Source organism: Marmota monax, unplaced genomic scaffold (assembly GCF_021218885.2).
Source record: "Marmota monax isolate L192 unplaced genomic scaffold, Marmota_monax_Labrador192_F-V1.1 WCK01_AAM20220418_F8-fsc00024, whole genome shotgun sequence".
Taxonomy (NCBI): domain Eukaryota; kingdom Metazoa; phylum Chordata; class Mammalia; order Rodentia; family Sciuridae; genus Marmota; species Marmota monax.
This window is the reverse complement of record NW_026695224.1, coordinates 21,251,857-21,267,954: the sequence shown is the minus strand read 5'-3', so window position 1 is coordinate 21,267,954 and position 16,098 is coordinate 21,251,857. Positions and strand designations below refer to the sequence as shown.

General features: G+C 41.5%; 1 protein-coding gene, 1 long non-coding RNA gene and 1 pseudogene across 3 annotated transcripts in view; 1 reads left to right on the top strand and 2 right to left on the bottom strand.

The window, feature by feature from the left end:
- Positions 1–16,098, bottom strand: part of LOC124086544 (uncharacterized) — a 46,533-nt gene that overhangs the window by 17,618 nt on the left and 12,817 nt on the right. Inside the window, exon 3 of one of the 2 annotated variants that reach the window (XR_006849824.2) lies at positions 2,064–2,178. The exons of the other annotated variant lie outside the window; for it this stretch is intronic. This is a non-coding gene — a long non-coding RNA (uncharacterized LOC124086544). The remainder of the gene's footprint in view (positions 1–2,063; positions 2,179–16,098) is intronic. 2 annotated transcript variants of the gene reach the window in all.
- Positions 2,186–5,279, bottom strand: LOC131423827 (ADP-ribosylation factor-like protein 2-binding protein; annotated as a pseudogene).
- Positions 5,514–6,011, top strand: LOC124086541 (cytochrome c, somatic-like). The gene has a single exon (XM_046434874.2). The coding sequence runs from the start codon at positions 5,635–5,637 to the stop codon at positions 5,950–5,952; it is 318 nt and encodes a 105-aa protein (XP_046290830.1). The 5' UTR covers positions 5,514–5,634; the 3' UTR covers positions 5,953–6,011.

Sequence of the window (16,098 nt, the reverse complement as noted above, 5' to 3'; positions counted from 1 at the left end):
TTACTTTGAACCTAAATTTCTCTAATATTTGCCCCTTTCTCTCTTTAGTGAATAATCACGATATTGACTAAGAAAACACTTATGTTTTCCTTTCCAATACTTTATTATGAAAAATTTAAAACAGACAAATTAAAAGACTTGTCTAGGAGATACTCACATGTATACCACCTAGATCCTTCCATTAGCATTTTACTGTATTATTTAATTTTTTTATTGTTTACAACATGTGCCAGGGATTTTGCATGGATTATCTCAATCCTTTAAAAAAAATTTCTTCGAAGCTGGTTACTATTATTGCTCCCTTTTAATGCATAAGGAAATTGAAGCTTCAAAATGTAGAATGGCAGGCAGGTGTTTACAGAGCCGCTATCCACCAAACCGCTGCTCCAGTTATATTCACAAAGATGGATGCCAACTTGAGTTGCACTGAATGGAGTTTGATTAGTTTATTTAATGTTGAAGATTTGTTTTCTGAATCAGAGGAATTTCCAGACACAAAATTCAGCACTCTAAAATTCACTCTTTTGTTTTTTTTTTTTTTTTGAGTACTGGGGCTGAAACCCAGAGCCTCACACTGCCAAGAAAGCGCTCTACCACTGACACATGCCTAGCCCTAAAACTCATTCTTCTGTGGGGTGAGTGCTACTGGCATCCACTAGGTAGAAGTCAGGAATGCTGATAAACATCTTACAATACAGAAAAACAAAGAATTATCTGGCTCAAATATCATAGTGCTAAGGGTGAAAAACCCTGACTTAGAGAGACTATCAGGATTCTTTCTTGGAAGTTACAGAGAAAGGGAAACCTGAAAGGGAAAGAATGTTCCACAACAGAAGACAGCATCCCAGGGGCGATGTGGGTTCAGGGAGAAAAGATTTACCTGGGTGATTATGGAAGTTGTTAGGCAAAACTATGGGTAGAGAAAGTTCCAATTTACTGAGACTCCTATTCCAAAAGTTAATTTGTAAATTGCTTCTTTGGCATGTCTTGGATCCCCTGCCCTCCTCCCTCCAGAAGGAGGCCATATGGTGAAAATGAAAGGCTCTGAAGACAAAAATCAGAAGACCTGGGTTGAATCCCAACTTTGCAAGGAACAGAATCACTTTTCTAGAGCCTCATCTTCCATTTTTGAGAAACAGGGATGGAAATGCTACTCTTTCTATCACTGAAAAGAAAACAGGTGTATGATCAGGTGTGGCTCTGCAGAGGCTCAAATGTGACTCTGAGAAGTTAAAAATAAGTGCATATTATATCTGAGTAGTTGAAAATAAGTGCATACTATATGCATCCAATTTTTGTTTAATATGAATATCTGCTGAGAAAATAGTCTAGAAGTAGTCACATAAAATGGCTAGCACATATTGTCCTTCAGCAGGGAGAAACACAAAACACAATAAAAATCAAATAGATTGCCTTTGGTATTAGGAAATATATTGCAATGCTTCAAAATTATCCTTTTAACTGGGCACATTGGCACACATTGTAATCTCAGTGACTTGGGGAGCTGAGGCAGGAGGATTACAAGTTTGAGGCTAGCCTGGGCATCTAAGGGAGGCCCTGTGTCCAAATAAAAAATAAAAAAGGAGATGAGGGTATATCTCAGGGGTTAAGCCCCTCTGGGTTCAATCCCTGGTATCCGCCCCAAAAAAATTATCTTCTTCAATAGATACTTAATATATGAGGAAATACTTAGGATGTAATTTAAGCAAAAATGAAAGCAGGATACAAATTGTACAGACCTATGCTGTCCACTTCAGTAGCCACCAGCCCTCTGTTGCTACTGAGCACCTGGAAAGTGGCTAGTTCCACATTTGAGATGTGCAAACATGAAAAAAAAAAATCTCATTAATATTTTCATATTGGGCTGGGGATATAGCTCAGTTGGTAGAGTGCTTGCCTTGCATGCACAAGGCCCTGGGTTCAATTCCCAGGACCACAAAAAATACATATATATATATATGTATATATATATATATATTTTAATATTGGTTATATGATAAAATGACAATATTATGGATATGTTGGATTAAATAAAATATATTATTGAAGTTAATTTTACTTACTTGTTTTAATTTTTCTTTAATGAGGCTACTGAAACATTTTAATTTACATATGTGGCTCACATCTGTCGTTTACATACTTCTTTTGAACAGTTTGATATAGATAATATAAACTTGGCTGTAAAATGAAAAAAAAAATGCAGATTAGAAAAAAAAAATTGAGTGGAAAAATACCAAGCCTATCACTGGGATTGAATCTAAATGATAAGATTATGGGTGACTTTTTCAGCTTATTGGCAATTTTCTGGGCTCTCCAAATGTTCGACGGGATGCAGATATCCCTGTGATAATCTGGAAAAGGGAGAAGGAGGCTAAATCTCTTCTATCCCCAGGGCTACAATTGTTCTTTCTTCAAATGATTATATTGTATAGGAACTGTTATTTTGGGAATTAAAAAGTGATATTCCAGCTAGCCAAACTCTCCTTAGGGCCTGGGTGTAAAGAGGAAGGTCCCATACCCTGATCCCTCTCCCCGTGGGGACAGGGGCATCTTTCTTGGGTCTTCCCCACAAAAGGGGAACCAAGGGTGTGAAGAGTGTGAGAAGCAGTCGTGGATGCTCAGAACATCCCTGGGCAAGGAAGTGAGTCACCCAGTGAGTCAGCCCCCGCCCTGCTTTCATTTTTGGTATTGTTCCATGTGGCTGCTACTCTTTGTCACCCTTTTCCCCTGAACCACACATGCAGCCTTGAGGTGGTTAAAGCAGATCTGGCTGAGAAGGGCTTCTGGGGGCCGAGCACTAAAATGGTCATTCACGGAGCTGCCCGTGGTATCACGGGCTCTCCTTTCAAACCTCAGGTCAACCCAGTCAATATGGCATTATTGATCTTTTTTCTTGCAAATCACCTCAAATTGTACTCATGCTGTGAAAGTAATAAATGACATGTTAGTACAGAAAAACGCATAGCTTATAAGGTATAACTCAACCTTTAAAACCAGAATAGCTAAGTGAAAAGTCAGTACAGATTCTTATTTTTACTATTAAAAAAATAAAATCAAAAGTACACATTGGGAATTGAACTGCTTTTTTCTTCTTTCTAGAAATGTGACATACAAGTTTTCTGGTAGCAGTCTACAAAATATTATACTGAACTAAAGCTGACAGAGGACCAGTAAAACTGTCTACTGCCTCCTACTCATGCTGAGCTAGAGCAGTGAACACCATTTTGGTAGGAGAGATTCTGACAAGAAGAAGAAATTGTAGAGTTCCTCCCTACCCCAACAGAAAATCCAACCAACTGGCTTACACAGAAAGGGTCTTAAGCAAACGTGTGACCACACATCTGATGTGCTATGACAGCAGGGTAGCTTCAGCCTATTTCGAGCACTCGACAGACATTCATGGGTGCCAGTAAAACAGGTGCATCAATGTGAAAAGCATTTTTGCCTTCATAGCACTAAGGACTAAAAAACACACTGGATATAATACTTGGATCTTTAGGTAGATAATCATGGAAGTTTCAAAATCATATCCACTAAATTAGCCTGAGTTTTCATCCATAATTTTTTAAAAAAATAATCCTTGAAAGAGACTTCTAGAACAGTGGAACTCTATCAGGACCAAAAGAAGACAGTGTTACAAGGACTGCATATGTTAAGGCTGGGAGTCGATTTTCACACATATCTTTTAGGTAAAGGACATCTTTCTTGGTTGATCCCTACAGCCAACACAAGCTGTGATCAGAGGAGATACAGAAATCTTAGGACAGGCAGCTGGCTCCAGTAACTCCCTAGATAAATACTCCCAAACAAAAACCCCATTGAGGGCAAAGGACTGAAACTCTGATCCCTATAAAAAAGAGTGGTGAGTGCACAAAGGACTCACGCAAAGACTGCTGGGAAGAAGAGGCTTCGTGGTAGTGGTTATACATACCAACATGTACTGGGGAAGGGCCCCCAGGTGGAATGGCTACCTGGGCCTGATCCAAAGGAGTATGACTCAAGCACCTGAGAATTGACTAGTTGAGGAAGGGAGGAATAGTAATACAAGATGGCATTTTAGGATAAATGGGTCCAGAAGGGTCACAGGGCTTCAGAACAGAATCTTTCCAAGAGGTGCTCCTTTTGGTCATAATTAGCTAAAGTCTCTTGGAGTCTATTGGACTGGGGACATCCAGAATGATTCCATTCATTGCTTGGAGAATGGGACCTAGTGCCACAGACTGTTTTGGGAAGCTGATGTAGATAATTTATATAGCCAAGTCATCACTAAAACACTGCTTAACTCCAGTCCCCAGCCTTTCATTCCTGCTCTGTAATCCAGAAACATTTCTTAAAAAGCCAGAAAATTTGCAAATGTGAGTAGCATGTCAAATATGTCACCAGTCACTTCATCTTTATGATGCTGTAATGTAGTTGTGAAAGGCACCATGTTAAATCCAAGGATCCATTCCAGCAGCTGTTCTTCAGTATATTTTTCCACCAGAGTAATACATTCATTAAAAATGGGTGTGTAGACAAGTTTATTCTCTTCTATGTCTTCAAATTTCTGATAGTACTTTTTCATGAAATTTCTTTGCAATAAGTGGAATTTATCATTCATGACAATGTCTTCTAAATGTCCAACCACAGCATGAAATTGTGCATCAGATGCAGAGGAGAAGGACAGCATTAAACTCTCTCTAGTGTGGCCATTGCCATGTGCCCCATCCCCTGCACCCCAGGCCCAGCCTGAATCCCACATGCATCAAGGGCATCTGGGAGACCTCACTGCCTGGCCATCTCAGCACCTCCACACCAGCCGGGCCTCCTCATCCAGCCAGACCACTCTGCTGCCTCAGGTCCAAGTGTCAACATAGGCATTATTGGCAGTCCTGTTTGACAGAGGAAGAAACTAAGAGGTTAAATACTTGGCTGAGGGCTCTCCACCAGGAAGAGGCTTAGGTGAGATTCAAATTCAGGCCTGACTCCTAAGCCTGAGTTCCAAAATGTGGCTGGACTCCACTGCTCTGCTTTCCACAGAGTTCTAATCTAGGTCTGCCCTGGACAAGATGGGGAACTAATTAACTGTTGCCTTCCAAGTTTCCATCACCCTATATAGTTCATTCATCCAGGGCCCTCATATGGTCTGCTTGCTCTCTTAACAAAACATGTCTCTGGGAAAGAGTTTAAGAGTGATATCTGGGACTGAGATAGAGCCTAGCATATATGAAACCCTGGGTTTAATTCCCAGCACTTAAAAAAAAAAAGTCTGATATCAGACACTGCAATATGAAATTAGGTCCACCCTTACTCCTTCAAGAAGAGTTCTATTCCAGTTGTGGGGTAAAAGACTAAAAGGAGGGCCCTGGGGTTGTGGCTCAGCGGTAGAACGCTCACTGAGCATGTGCAAGGCACTGGGTTCAATCCTCAGTACCACATTAAAAAAAAAGTAAATAAATAAAATAAAGGTATTGTGTCCAACTACAACTAAAAAAATAAAATAAAGTTAAAAAAAAAAAAAAGATTAGGCGGTTGCACTGACACCGGTACATAAGCGCAGACCGGCGTGTCCTTGGGCTAGAGAGTGGGACGTCCGGCTTCTGATCGGGATTCTTCTTTGCTTCTTTGCGCTAGCCACGAAAGAACGAATTAAAAATGGGTGATGTTGAGAAAGGCAAGCAGATTTTTGTTCAGAAGTGTGCCCAATGCCACACAGTGGAAAAGGGAGGCAAGCCCAAGACTGGGCCAAATCTCCACGGACTGTTTGGGCGGAAGACAGGTCAGGCTACTGGATTCTCTTATACAGATGCCAACAAGAACAAAGGCATCACCTGGGGAGAGGATACACTGATGGAGTATTTGGAGAATCCCAAAAAGTACATCCCTGGAACAAAAATGATCTTCGCTGGCATTAAGAAGAAGGGAGAAAGGGCAGATCTAATAGCTTACCTCAAAAAAGCCACTAATGAGTAATAGCTACTGCCTTATTTATTACCAAACAGAAATGTCTCTTGGCTTTTTTATGTGCACCATAATTTTTTTTTAAACTCTTTTTTTTTTTAAAGAGAGAGAGAGAGAGAGAGAGAGAGAGAGAATTTTAATATTTATTTTTTTTTTAGGTTTCTTTTTGGCGGACACAACATTTGTTTGTATGTGGTGCTGAGGATCGAACCCGGGCTGCACGCATGCCAGGCGAGCGCGCTACCGCTTGAGCCATATCCCCAGCCCAATGTGCACCATAATTTAATTGATGTGATACACCAGAAATCAGATATTGAATGACTGACAAAATTATTTTTGTTGGACAATCCTGATTTAAGAAAAACTTACTTGTAGTTAAATTAATATTTTGGTTATATTCCCACTTCAGTAAATTCTATCACTGTTTCCCCTTTTTAAAGTTGTGGTTGGACTTAATTAGTAATGTTCAGTATTTCACAAAAATGGTGAATGACATCTGAAAACTGGCTTTATATTTAATTTTATAGAACTGATTATGTGAATATGTTTAAAATATGGGGGAAATCCCTTCATTCTCTCAGAACCAAGCATGATTCACATTTGTTTCAATTTGTGTTCATTAGCCTATTAAAGGTTGAAGATAAGGAAGCAGTGTCTACTTTATATTTTTGTTGACCATGCCAATTTAATTAGAATTCCCTGTATCTAAAATGCTGTTCTTTCCTTATGGAAAGGCATTTTTAGTGTGGTTTACGTATGATATTAAATAAAGAATATTTAACACTTAAAAAAAAAAACAACAAAGACTAAAAGGAATTTCTGCCATTGGGAGCTCGGAATGTTTAGGGAAAAAACAAAACTCTAGTTCTGACCCCTTCTGAACCACATCATGAGCTACCCTCATCTATCTACTTGGTAGTCCAGTCTTATCTTGAGTTTTTGGAGGGGGTGGGTGGGGCAAGGGCCAGTAAGCAGATGCTCATGTGATGTAGCTGCCACAAGAATGCCACCCCCTCACAGATTCCACCAGCCAAGAGTCATGCCTAGGGATTAAGCATTCTCCATTCTTTTGAATTTCTTGGTAATTCAATGTTTTTAGAGGTAACACATTCACATGGTTCAAAAATCACACACACACACACACACACACAATTGGAAAATATCACTAGGCACACGTCTTACGCCTATGATCCCAGCACCTTGGGAGGCTGAGGAAGGAGGATCACAAGTTACAGGTCAGCCTTAGCAACTTAGTAAGGCTCTAAACAACTCAGCAAGACCCTGTCTCAAAACAGAAAATAAAAAAGGGTTGGAGATGTGACTCAGTAGTAAAGCACTCCTGGGCTAAAAAAAAAGAAAGAAAAGAAAAATATCTTTGACCAAGTCCTTTTTCTACCTAGTTCCTACCTTACCCCCAGTCTCTGTTATTAATTTCTGTGCATCTTTGCAGTTTCTTCATACATATACAAATAAATACAAACACATACACACACACACACACACACACACACACACACACCCTTCTTTTTATACAAAAATTGCAGATTGTATAAAAGTAACCAGGCTAGAGTAAGAACTTTAGTGAAAAGGAGTGTATGGGTATTTTCTTCCTGGGGGCACCAGGTAGGCCCTTTTCCTTTTTTTAAAAAAAAGTCCAACTTGATGAAATACAACTACAGTCAAATTCACCCTTTTTAGGAACAGTTCAGTGAGTTTAGACAAATGCATATAGTCATGCAGCCACTACCACCATTGAGATACAGAACAGTCCACCTCCCCACAGTTTTTTTCAGGCTCCTTGGATCATTCTCCACTGCCACCAACAGCCCCTAACCTCTTGACACGTTCTTCTCTGTCCTTACATCTTTGCCTTTTCCAGGATTTCATAAAAATTTTATCATACAAAATGCAATTTGGGGGGATCTGACTTTTTTTTTCCACTTACTTAGCATGATGCATTTGAGATTCATCCCTGTTGTTATGTATGTTGTGTTTGTCACTAGTCTGTTCCTTTTTACTGGTGAGTTATATTCCATTAAATGGATGTATCACAACTTGCTTTTCATAAATCAGTTGAAGAATGTTTCTGTTGTTCACAGTTTGAGGCTCTAAGAATTCACATATTCACATAGAGGTTTTTGTGCAGACACATTAATTTCTTTGGGGTGAATACATAGGAGTGGAATTGCTCTGTTGTTTGGTTGGGTTTTATTTATTTATTTATTTGTTTGTTTGTTTGTTTGTTTATGGTACTGGGGATTAAATCTGGATTGTGGCACTTTACCACTGAGCCACATCCTCGTTTTTTTTTTTTTTTGGGGGGGGGGGGGGGGGGACAGGGTTGCCCTAAGCTACCCAGCCTAGTCTCAAACTTGTGATCCTCCTGCCTCAGCCTCCCAAGTGGATATGATCACAGGTGTGTACCTCTGCACCCTGATTCTATCTAATTTTTTAATCTCTACAATAGCCTTCTTTCCTGGTCTGCCAGCCTCCTTCCAAGCGGGGAAATCTGGTCATGGCCTTCTTTCCACATCACTTAGCAGATAAGCTGGAGAGATAGAATTCGAACTCAGATCTGAAAACAAACCCCTCCTGCTAGGAACTAAAACATAATGCAGATTTCCTGCCATTATGTTCAAAGGGGCCAAAGGCAACTACAGAATAAAGGCTGAAGGGATTAATAAAACACAAACCTCACCTTTTTTTTCTAATTTTGGCTCCCTTACAAGAATTCTGACTTGTGCTAGGAGGAAACCCTAGCGGGGGCCCCTGTAGACTGACAGTATGCTCTACTGCCTCGAGACTACCAACTTTCCCAAAGGGAATGATTCCTGGTGTTTATCAGTGGGTATGGAATGTACTCTTGAAAGTTTATAGTTCACTTAACATGTATCATCTCATCAGAGAACAACTTCACAAGGGGTGGTCCTGCCTCTCCCTGCAATCCACCCACAGAGCCACCAACACCTGGCCAGCTGCAAGCAGAGGGAACTTATTTGTGAGCCTTCCCCATGTGCAGTGACAACCTGGCAATTCTAAGTACCCGCCTGGCATGCCTGGATTGACAGGGTGAGAGCATGGAAAAGACACGGACCTAGGACTCCCGTCCTTCCCTTGAGAGTTTGTGGAAGGTCCCCAGGAGACTTGCAGCAAATTTTGGCCCCTTCAATTTCCTGAACAGAAGAGACAGGTACTACGCTGGCAAATAAGACCCTGGAGGTCAGACTACCATCATGTGCTATGTGTACAAGGAAGTCGTCTCCTGACTCTGTGCCTTCAGTTTCCATATTCAAGAAAGTGGACCAGATTCAAAGACACTGTGTACGATGTAATGGTAAACATAGCCTTTCTTGGGTTAGGTGTAGATAGCTCAGTGTAGAGCAACTTGCCCAGCATGCAGAAGGCCCTAGGTTCAAGCCCCAGCACCAAAAATGAACAAAAAAGTAGCCTTTCTTTCAGTTGAAATAGGAAGGATTAAGGAGAAAGCCAGTCCCTTGGCTACCCAGAGATCTGCCATCCCCAAGCTGAGATGAGATTTACAGTCAGGGAGAAGCTGCTGGAAGCATCTGGGAAAGGTCTGAATCTTATTGATCACACAAGGCAAGTCACATAAAGGGAGCCGAGAGAATGTTGAATTTGGTCATGGAATAAATGGATTCTCTACCTCATACCCATCATAGGAGTGTATGGGTCTCTATGAAGTGGGAACAATAGTTCCTGTCTCCTTAGGTTGTGGGGATGCTGACCTGCGGAGCATGTTTATCTTGCTTAAGTGTCTCACTGGAATGAAACAAGACCATGGTATAAGCCAGAGATCTCACGTGCATTCCACCTGGCCTACACACAAAGTGACAACTCATTCTGAGTTGTTCAAAATTCAGAACATATTGCATTAAACATTCTAAATGTCCATTTTTTTTTTTTTTGTAATGGGGATTGACTCCAGGGTGCTTTATTACTGAGCAACATCTCCAGTCCCTTTTTGTTTTTATTTTGAGATAGGGTCTTGCTAAATTCCTGAGGCTGGCCTTGAACTTGCTATCCTTCTGCCTCAGGATTCTGAGTAGCTGGGATTATAGGCAAGCACTGCCAGGCCTGGCTTAGAATTTCTTGAAAATTGAAGAACCCAGCAACTCTGTGCTCACATGAGCAACTGGTATCAAAGAGCTAGAGCTGAGTGGTAGCAGTTTCTCTTAATGAATCAAACACTTGACACTTTGTCATAGTCCCTATCACGCCCTCTTATAACCTACCTGTCCACTTCAGTCCTTGAATTGCCTGCCTGACCTATGAAGCACTGGAGTTTGCAATCCTTGATATAAACACACTCTAATCTGTGAAGAGATTTTTTTTGTTTTGTTTTGTTTTTTTGATGCTGAGAATAAAACCAGGGCTTCATGCATGCTAGGTGAGTGCTCTGCCACTAAGCTACATTCCCTGTCCTAAGAGATGAAACTTTTAAAAGCTGTTCTTAGGGGGATTGGGATTTAGCTCAGTGGTAAAGTGCTTACTTAGCATGCATAAAGCCCTGAGTTCAATCCCAGGAAAAAAATATTTAAAAACTGCTCTTAGGTTGCTCCTTTTCAAATAGTCCAAGATAGGAACATTTTAGTGGCTATGAAGCAGTATCAATTCTCTTACTGGTATTCTTCATTTAAAAAAAAAAATCAAAGTAGCACCAGGCATAATGGCACATGCAGCAGCTCAGGAGGCTGAGGCAGGAGGATCATGAGTTCAAAGCCAGCCTCAGCAATTTAGTGAGGCCCTAAGCAACTCAGTGAGACCCTGTCACTAAATAAAATACAAAAAGAGTGGCAGATGTGGCTCAGTGGTTAAGCTCTCCTGGGTTCAATGCCTGGTACCAAAGGAAAAAAAAAATCAAAAAAACTAAAGTAGCCAGGCACAGTGGTACACACCTGTAATCCCAGCAGCTCAGAAGGCTGAGGCAAAAGGATCACAAGGTCAAAGCCAGCATCAACAACCTAGTGAGATCATGTCTCAAAATAAATATGAAAAGAGCTGAGGGATGTGGCTCAATGGTTAAGCATCCTGGATTCAATCCCCAGTAGCAAAAAAAAAAAAACAAAAAAAAACCCTAAAATAATATGAACAGTTAGACTCTACCTTGTTTGCCATAAAACTAAAATATTGTCATTGTTTATAAAAAACAAACAACAACAAACCCAAACCCAAATGATTTCCTTCTGAATTGACTCTCAAAGCACAAATTCCAGTTACAAGTAACAGAAAGTGAATTTTCAGAAGTTTAAGCAGAGAGAGGGAGGGAGAGAGAAAGAGAAGGGGAGTCTGATTTAATGACTTCTGTAATCAAATTGAAGGCCAGTGGGAGTGGATATCTGGAACCCTGGGTCAAATGGATTCAGAGACTCTGGTCTTGAAGTCAGAGCTCTATAAATCAACTTCCTTCTCTCAGGCTAGCTTCTCTGAGTACAGGAAGAAACAGCAAAGGCCCTTCTGAGCTCACATCCTTACTGTGTGAAACACAAAAGGGGAGAAATGGAGAGGAATATAGAGTATTCTCGTTTCCACCTACTGGAAAAAAATTCTAGGGAAGAATTCCAATTGGCTTGACTTGGTTTCTATTCCTGCTCATGGGCCAATCGGAGGCCTGTTCCTGGAAGAAAAAAGGAGGGCCTGGCACAGTGCCACCATCAGGTTGCTTGCTCTTTGTGGGTTTTAATGATTTCCAGGTTGGGAAGCTCATCTTTGCAGCCTGTTTTTGGTACCAATTATAGTAATCACAATAGCTCACTATGTTCCAGGCACTGTTTTAATTGCTTAGCATATTAAATGCATATGTATACATGCATATTATCTCATTAATCTTTACACACACACACACACACACACACACACACACACACCGCCCCCAATCCTCCCATCAGGGAGTTTTACAAACGCAGAAACAAAGACATGAAGTAGTTAAGTAGTTGAGACACCTGTCCAAGTGGCAGGCCTGGGCTGTGAACCCAAGCAGTCTGGCCAGAAATCATAGGTTTAGTCTTATCACAATTGACCATCTAAGACAATTATACATTAGCCTATAAAGGATTTGTCAAAAATGCCTGTGTGCTAGCAGGGTACAAAAGTATGACCACAAATAGTGCAGCTTTCCATCTGTGAGTGTGGGTGGGGTAACTAGGTGAGAGATCCCCAAGATTCCTGTCATGCTGGCTGCCTGTTGTCCTGGGGAAGTTGGCTTTGATCTACCCAGGGAGACACTGGGCACAGCATTGTTTATCTAGCCCTCCACCAGCCCACTTGGCTCTGACTCCCCTTCTACTGCATTTTTACTTCCAACCAAGTCTGTCTCCAGTGACCCAAACCCTGCATCAGTAATCAGAATAATCATGTTTTGATTTTTTTTTGTTTTTGTTTTATGTTCCTGGTTCAGACTCTGTTCCTAACAGAATACCAAGAGCACTGTGCTTGTTGATTGTCTGGGTTTTAGAATTCAATTCAATTGAAAAAATGTGTAGTGAGATTCTACCCTGACTATGTGGGCCTGGGATTTTAGCAATAAATGAGAAGCAGATTCTCTCCTTAAAAAATAAAAAAAAAAAAAATAGGCTACATAAAAAAATAAATCTTTATATCTAAACCATCCTGTTTGGGATTAGGCAAAAGCTTGATGGTCTGGGTCCCTTCAAAGTTCTAAAACTTTGCTCTATGGGCCTCAGCCAGTCTAATAGCTCTATGTTGCTTGAATCAACAATTGGAAAGTCACTCCCCTCCAGTCCCTGCCCGAGAGTCCGCCCCAAATGAAGCCCTTCTCCATGCCCTACCCCTACCCAAGTGTTTAATTTCTCCACCTGGAGAAATTCAGCTTGTCTATTTTTTCTAGGGCTCCACACCATTTCTTTAGAATGACCCTTTATCCAAAATTCTTGATAGGCTTGGGCAGCCATGTTTTGTCACATGACTTGCCTCCTGACCACAGCTGATTTGTCACATGACTTATCACCTGACCCAGGGCTACTCATCCAATCAACTTCTTTTTGCTTGAGATTCTAACCTAAAAGGTAAGAGAGTGAGTAAGGATGGCTGGCCTAGAGGAGGAGGGTATCCTAATGCTGAGGTGTGAAGCTTACATCAGGCATAATCCTAATAAGAGAGGGAAGACGGAGAATGAAGTCTACGAAGAGAAAGAAGCAGAGATAAGACACCATCGGTGAGGCATTGCTGTGAGAGAGGAAAGGAGGAAAATAGGAGAGTGATGACCAATTATCAGGTGGGGTCCCAAATCCTGGACTTGGGTGACTTGTGGACCTTTCAATAAACCTCCCAATTCATTTGAGTAAATTTGACATGACCTCAGTTTCTTGCAACAAGACAAACTATGACTCAAATATCTAAATATTTTGTCCTTGCCACTATTATCACAGTAATTATAAAGGGCAGATATCATTTTTTCCTATCCCCAACAGCTGGTGATACCTTTTTACTCATCTTTCTGTCCCCACAACTGTCCCTTGCCCCTCTGCCTAGCACATGGTCTGTGCTCTATTAAAGCTTAATAAAGGCAGGACTGTAGCTCTGTGGTAGACCATGTGCTAAGCATGAGGCTTTGGGTCAGTCCCCAAGACCAAAAAAAAAAAAAGATACAAAAACTTGATGAAGGATGTTTCCCTTCTCTAAATTTCTCTGCCTGGCTTTCCAGTCTTCCCCCATCTGGCCCCATATCTAACATCATTTCCCACGACTCCTCACTACACACCCTTTGCTGTGGTTAAACCAGTCTCACCGAGAGAGATCCATCTCATTTCTTTGGGCCTTTCCTCATGTTGGAATGCCCTCCTCCCCCTTCTTCACCTATTTATCCTTCTAATATGAGCCACCTCCTTCCCCATTCACTCCTCAAATATTTACCAAGTGCCCACTGTATGTCAGGCATTATGCTAAGTGCTGGGCTCCCGTGGAGAACAAAATAGATACACATTCTGCTTACAGTCTCCTAAACCTTCTCCTTGAAGCTTCTCCAGAGCCCCACAACCCATGCATAACCCCCATTTATCTGCTTCTTCTCTTACCTCTTGTAAGATTAATTCTTAGGACCTCACACCACCATTTATTAAGTTTCTCTTGAGTTTATTTTGCCCACCAAGCCATCTCTTACCAAATGGATTTTATGTGTCTTGAGGGCTAGAGCCAGAAAACAATTTGAAAAATATAAATTAAAGAATTTATATTTGTGTGGCTCAGCACTGAGGACACAGTAGGCACTTAAAAATTACTCTTTGCTGCCTGCCTGCTTGATTGGAAATGCCTCCTGTCCCTCCTGGCCTGGAAAGTGGAAGGACAGGGAGTTATTTGTCTGTCTTCGCCATCCCAGGAATAAACATTCTCCTGGGTTTAGCTGATCCCAATAACCCTGGCCATAAGGCACCATCTAAATCCAGGGTAGAGATGAACAAATAGAAGTTTTATTTGTTCTGTTTATTCCCGGGTGCTCTGGGGAGGGCTTTGCAGACCTCCTCACCACAAACCCATGCTAACAAACAAGAAGCCACTTTTTTGGCAGCCTCCAGTACAGCGTCCTTTTACCTATGTGTCAACTCCCTTGTCTCCAGCCCTTCTGAAAGACAGCTTTCAGCTGTGTCTTTACTGGGTGGGAGGGAAAAAATAGGGGTCAAAATTTCATTCTCTCCGCAGACATATAAGCAAAGGTGGTTCATTCCAGACTGACCCAGCAAAACCTCACCACAGAATCTCTCTGCACAAAGAAAGTGCCTTTTGGAAACACAAGGTTACTCTTTCAACTAAAGAAGGGGAAAAAATAATCCTCCAACCAACCCCCAACCTGCACTTAGCCAAGATCCTGAGGTTGATGGTAGGATCGAAGTGAATCATTTCTCTTTTCTCTTTGCATCAGTGACAGACGGCTGTGAGTACTAGGTCCCCAGAAGAGGACTCATGCCAAGTTTATTTCTAATTCTGACTCCCCCTTTTTTTTCTATCTTTTTTCTTTTTTGGTACTGGGGATCAAACTCAGGAGCATTCTGTTTCTGAGCTACCTTCCCGGATCTTTTATTTTGAGACAGTGTTTTCCTAAATTGCCCAGGCTCCCCTCAAATTTACAATCCCCGTCTCAGCCTCCTGAGTTGCTGGGATTACAGGCAAAGCCCCCACTACACAGACCCTTTTCTCTTATAAGCAAGACTGTCTTCACTAATGCAGGATGGGAATTGGGTTCAACCCAGATGGCTGAGTCCAGAATCTTACAGTTCTGAGACAGAAGCTCTTGTATGGCTGTGCCTCTTCCATCTAAACTAGCTCCTTCTCTCTTTAGGACTCTGGGACTGAAGCCAACTTCCTGGGGTCACTGCCCCTGGATAAACTAGCTCCTTCTCTCTGTCCCCTGTTTGAGAGGCACCACCGTGCCTTCAAGAGGAAGTTTTCACTTGGGTATCCTAAGTGATAACTATTACCACTTTTTTGGGGGTGGGGTTCCAGGGATTGAAACCAGGGATGCTTAACCACTGAACCATTTCCCAGCCCTTTTTATTTTGAGACAGTTGCTCAACTAAGTGCCTCTTGCTAAACTGCTGGCTTTGAACTTGCGATCCTCCTGCTTCAGCCTGGGTACTACCACTTCTTGAGCAAAGGCCTCCTAGGTACTGGCCCTTGCTTAGACATACTTTATATGTTTTTCAGTGGATTCTTAAAAGCAAGCAAGAAAACAAAAAATCCTATGAGGTAGGTGCTATGATTGTTTCTATTTTTCAGATATATATTTTTCATCCATAGCTGGCAAATGGCTGAGGGAGCTCTGGACTCCAAAGCCCAAGCTCTTAATCACTATGTAAATGGGTCTCTCTTCTCACCTTTCCAAGGACTCCTCATTCTCTAAACACTGAAAGAAATTCCATCTTGTCCCAGATATCTGCAACCCATTCTGAGCCCTCCCTTATTTGATGTACTTCCTCTTTGTCAGCAGGCCATTCTGAAATAACCATTTATTCATCGATAAATATTGAGAACCCGTATACACCCAGGCACCATTGTAGGACACATAGCAGGGAAAAAACTTTTTGTTTGCTTTTTTGTACCAGGGATTGAACTCAGGGGCACTCAACCACTGAGCCATATCCCCAGCCCTATTTTGTATTTTATTACAGAAAGGGTCCCACTGAATTG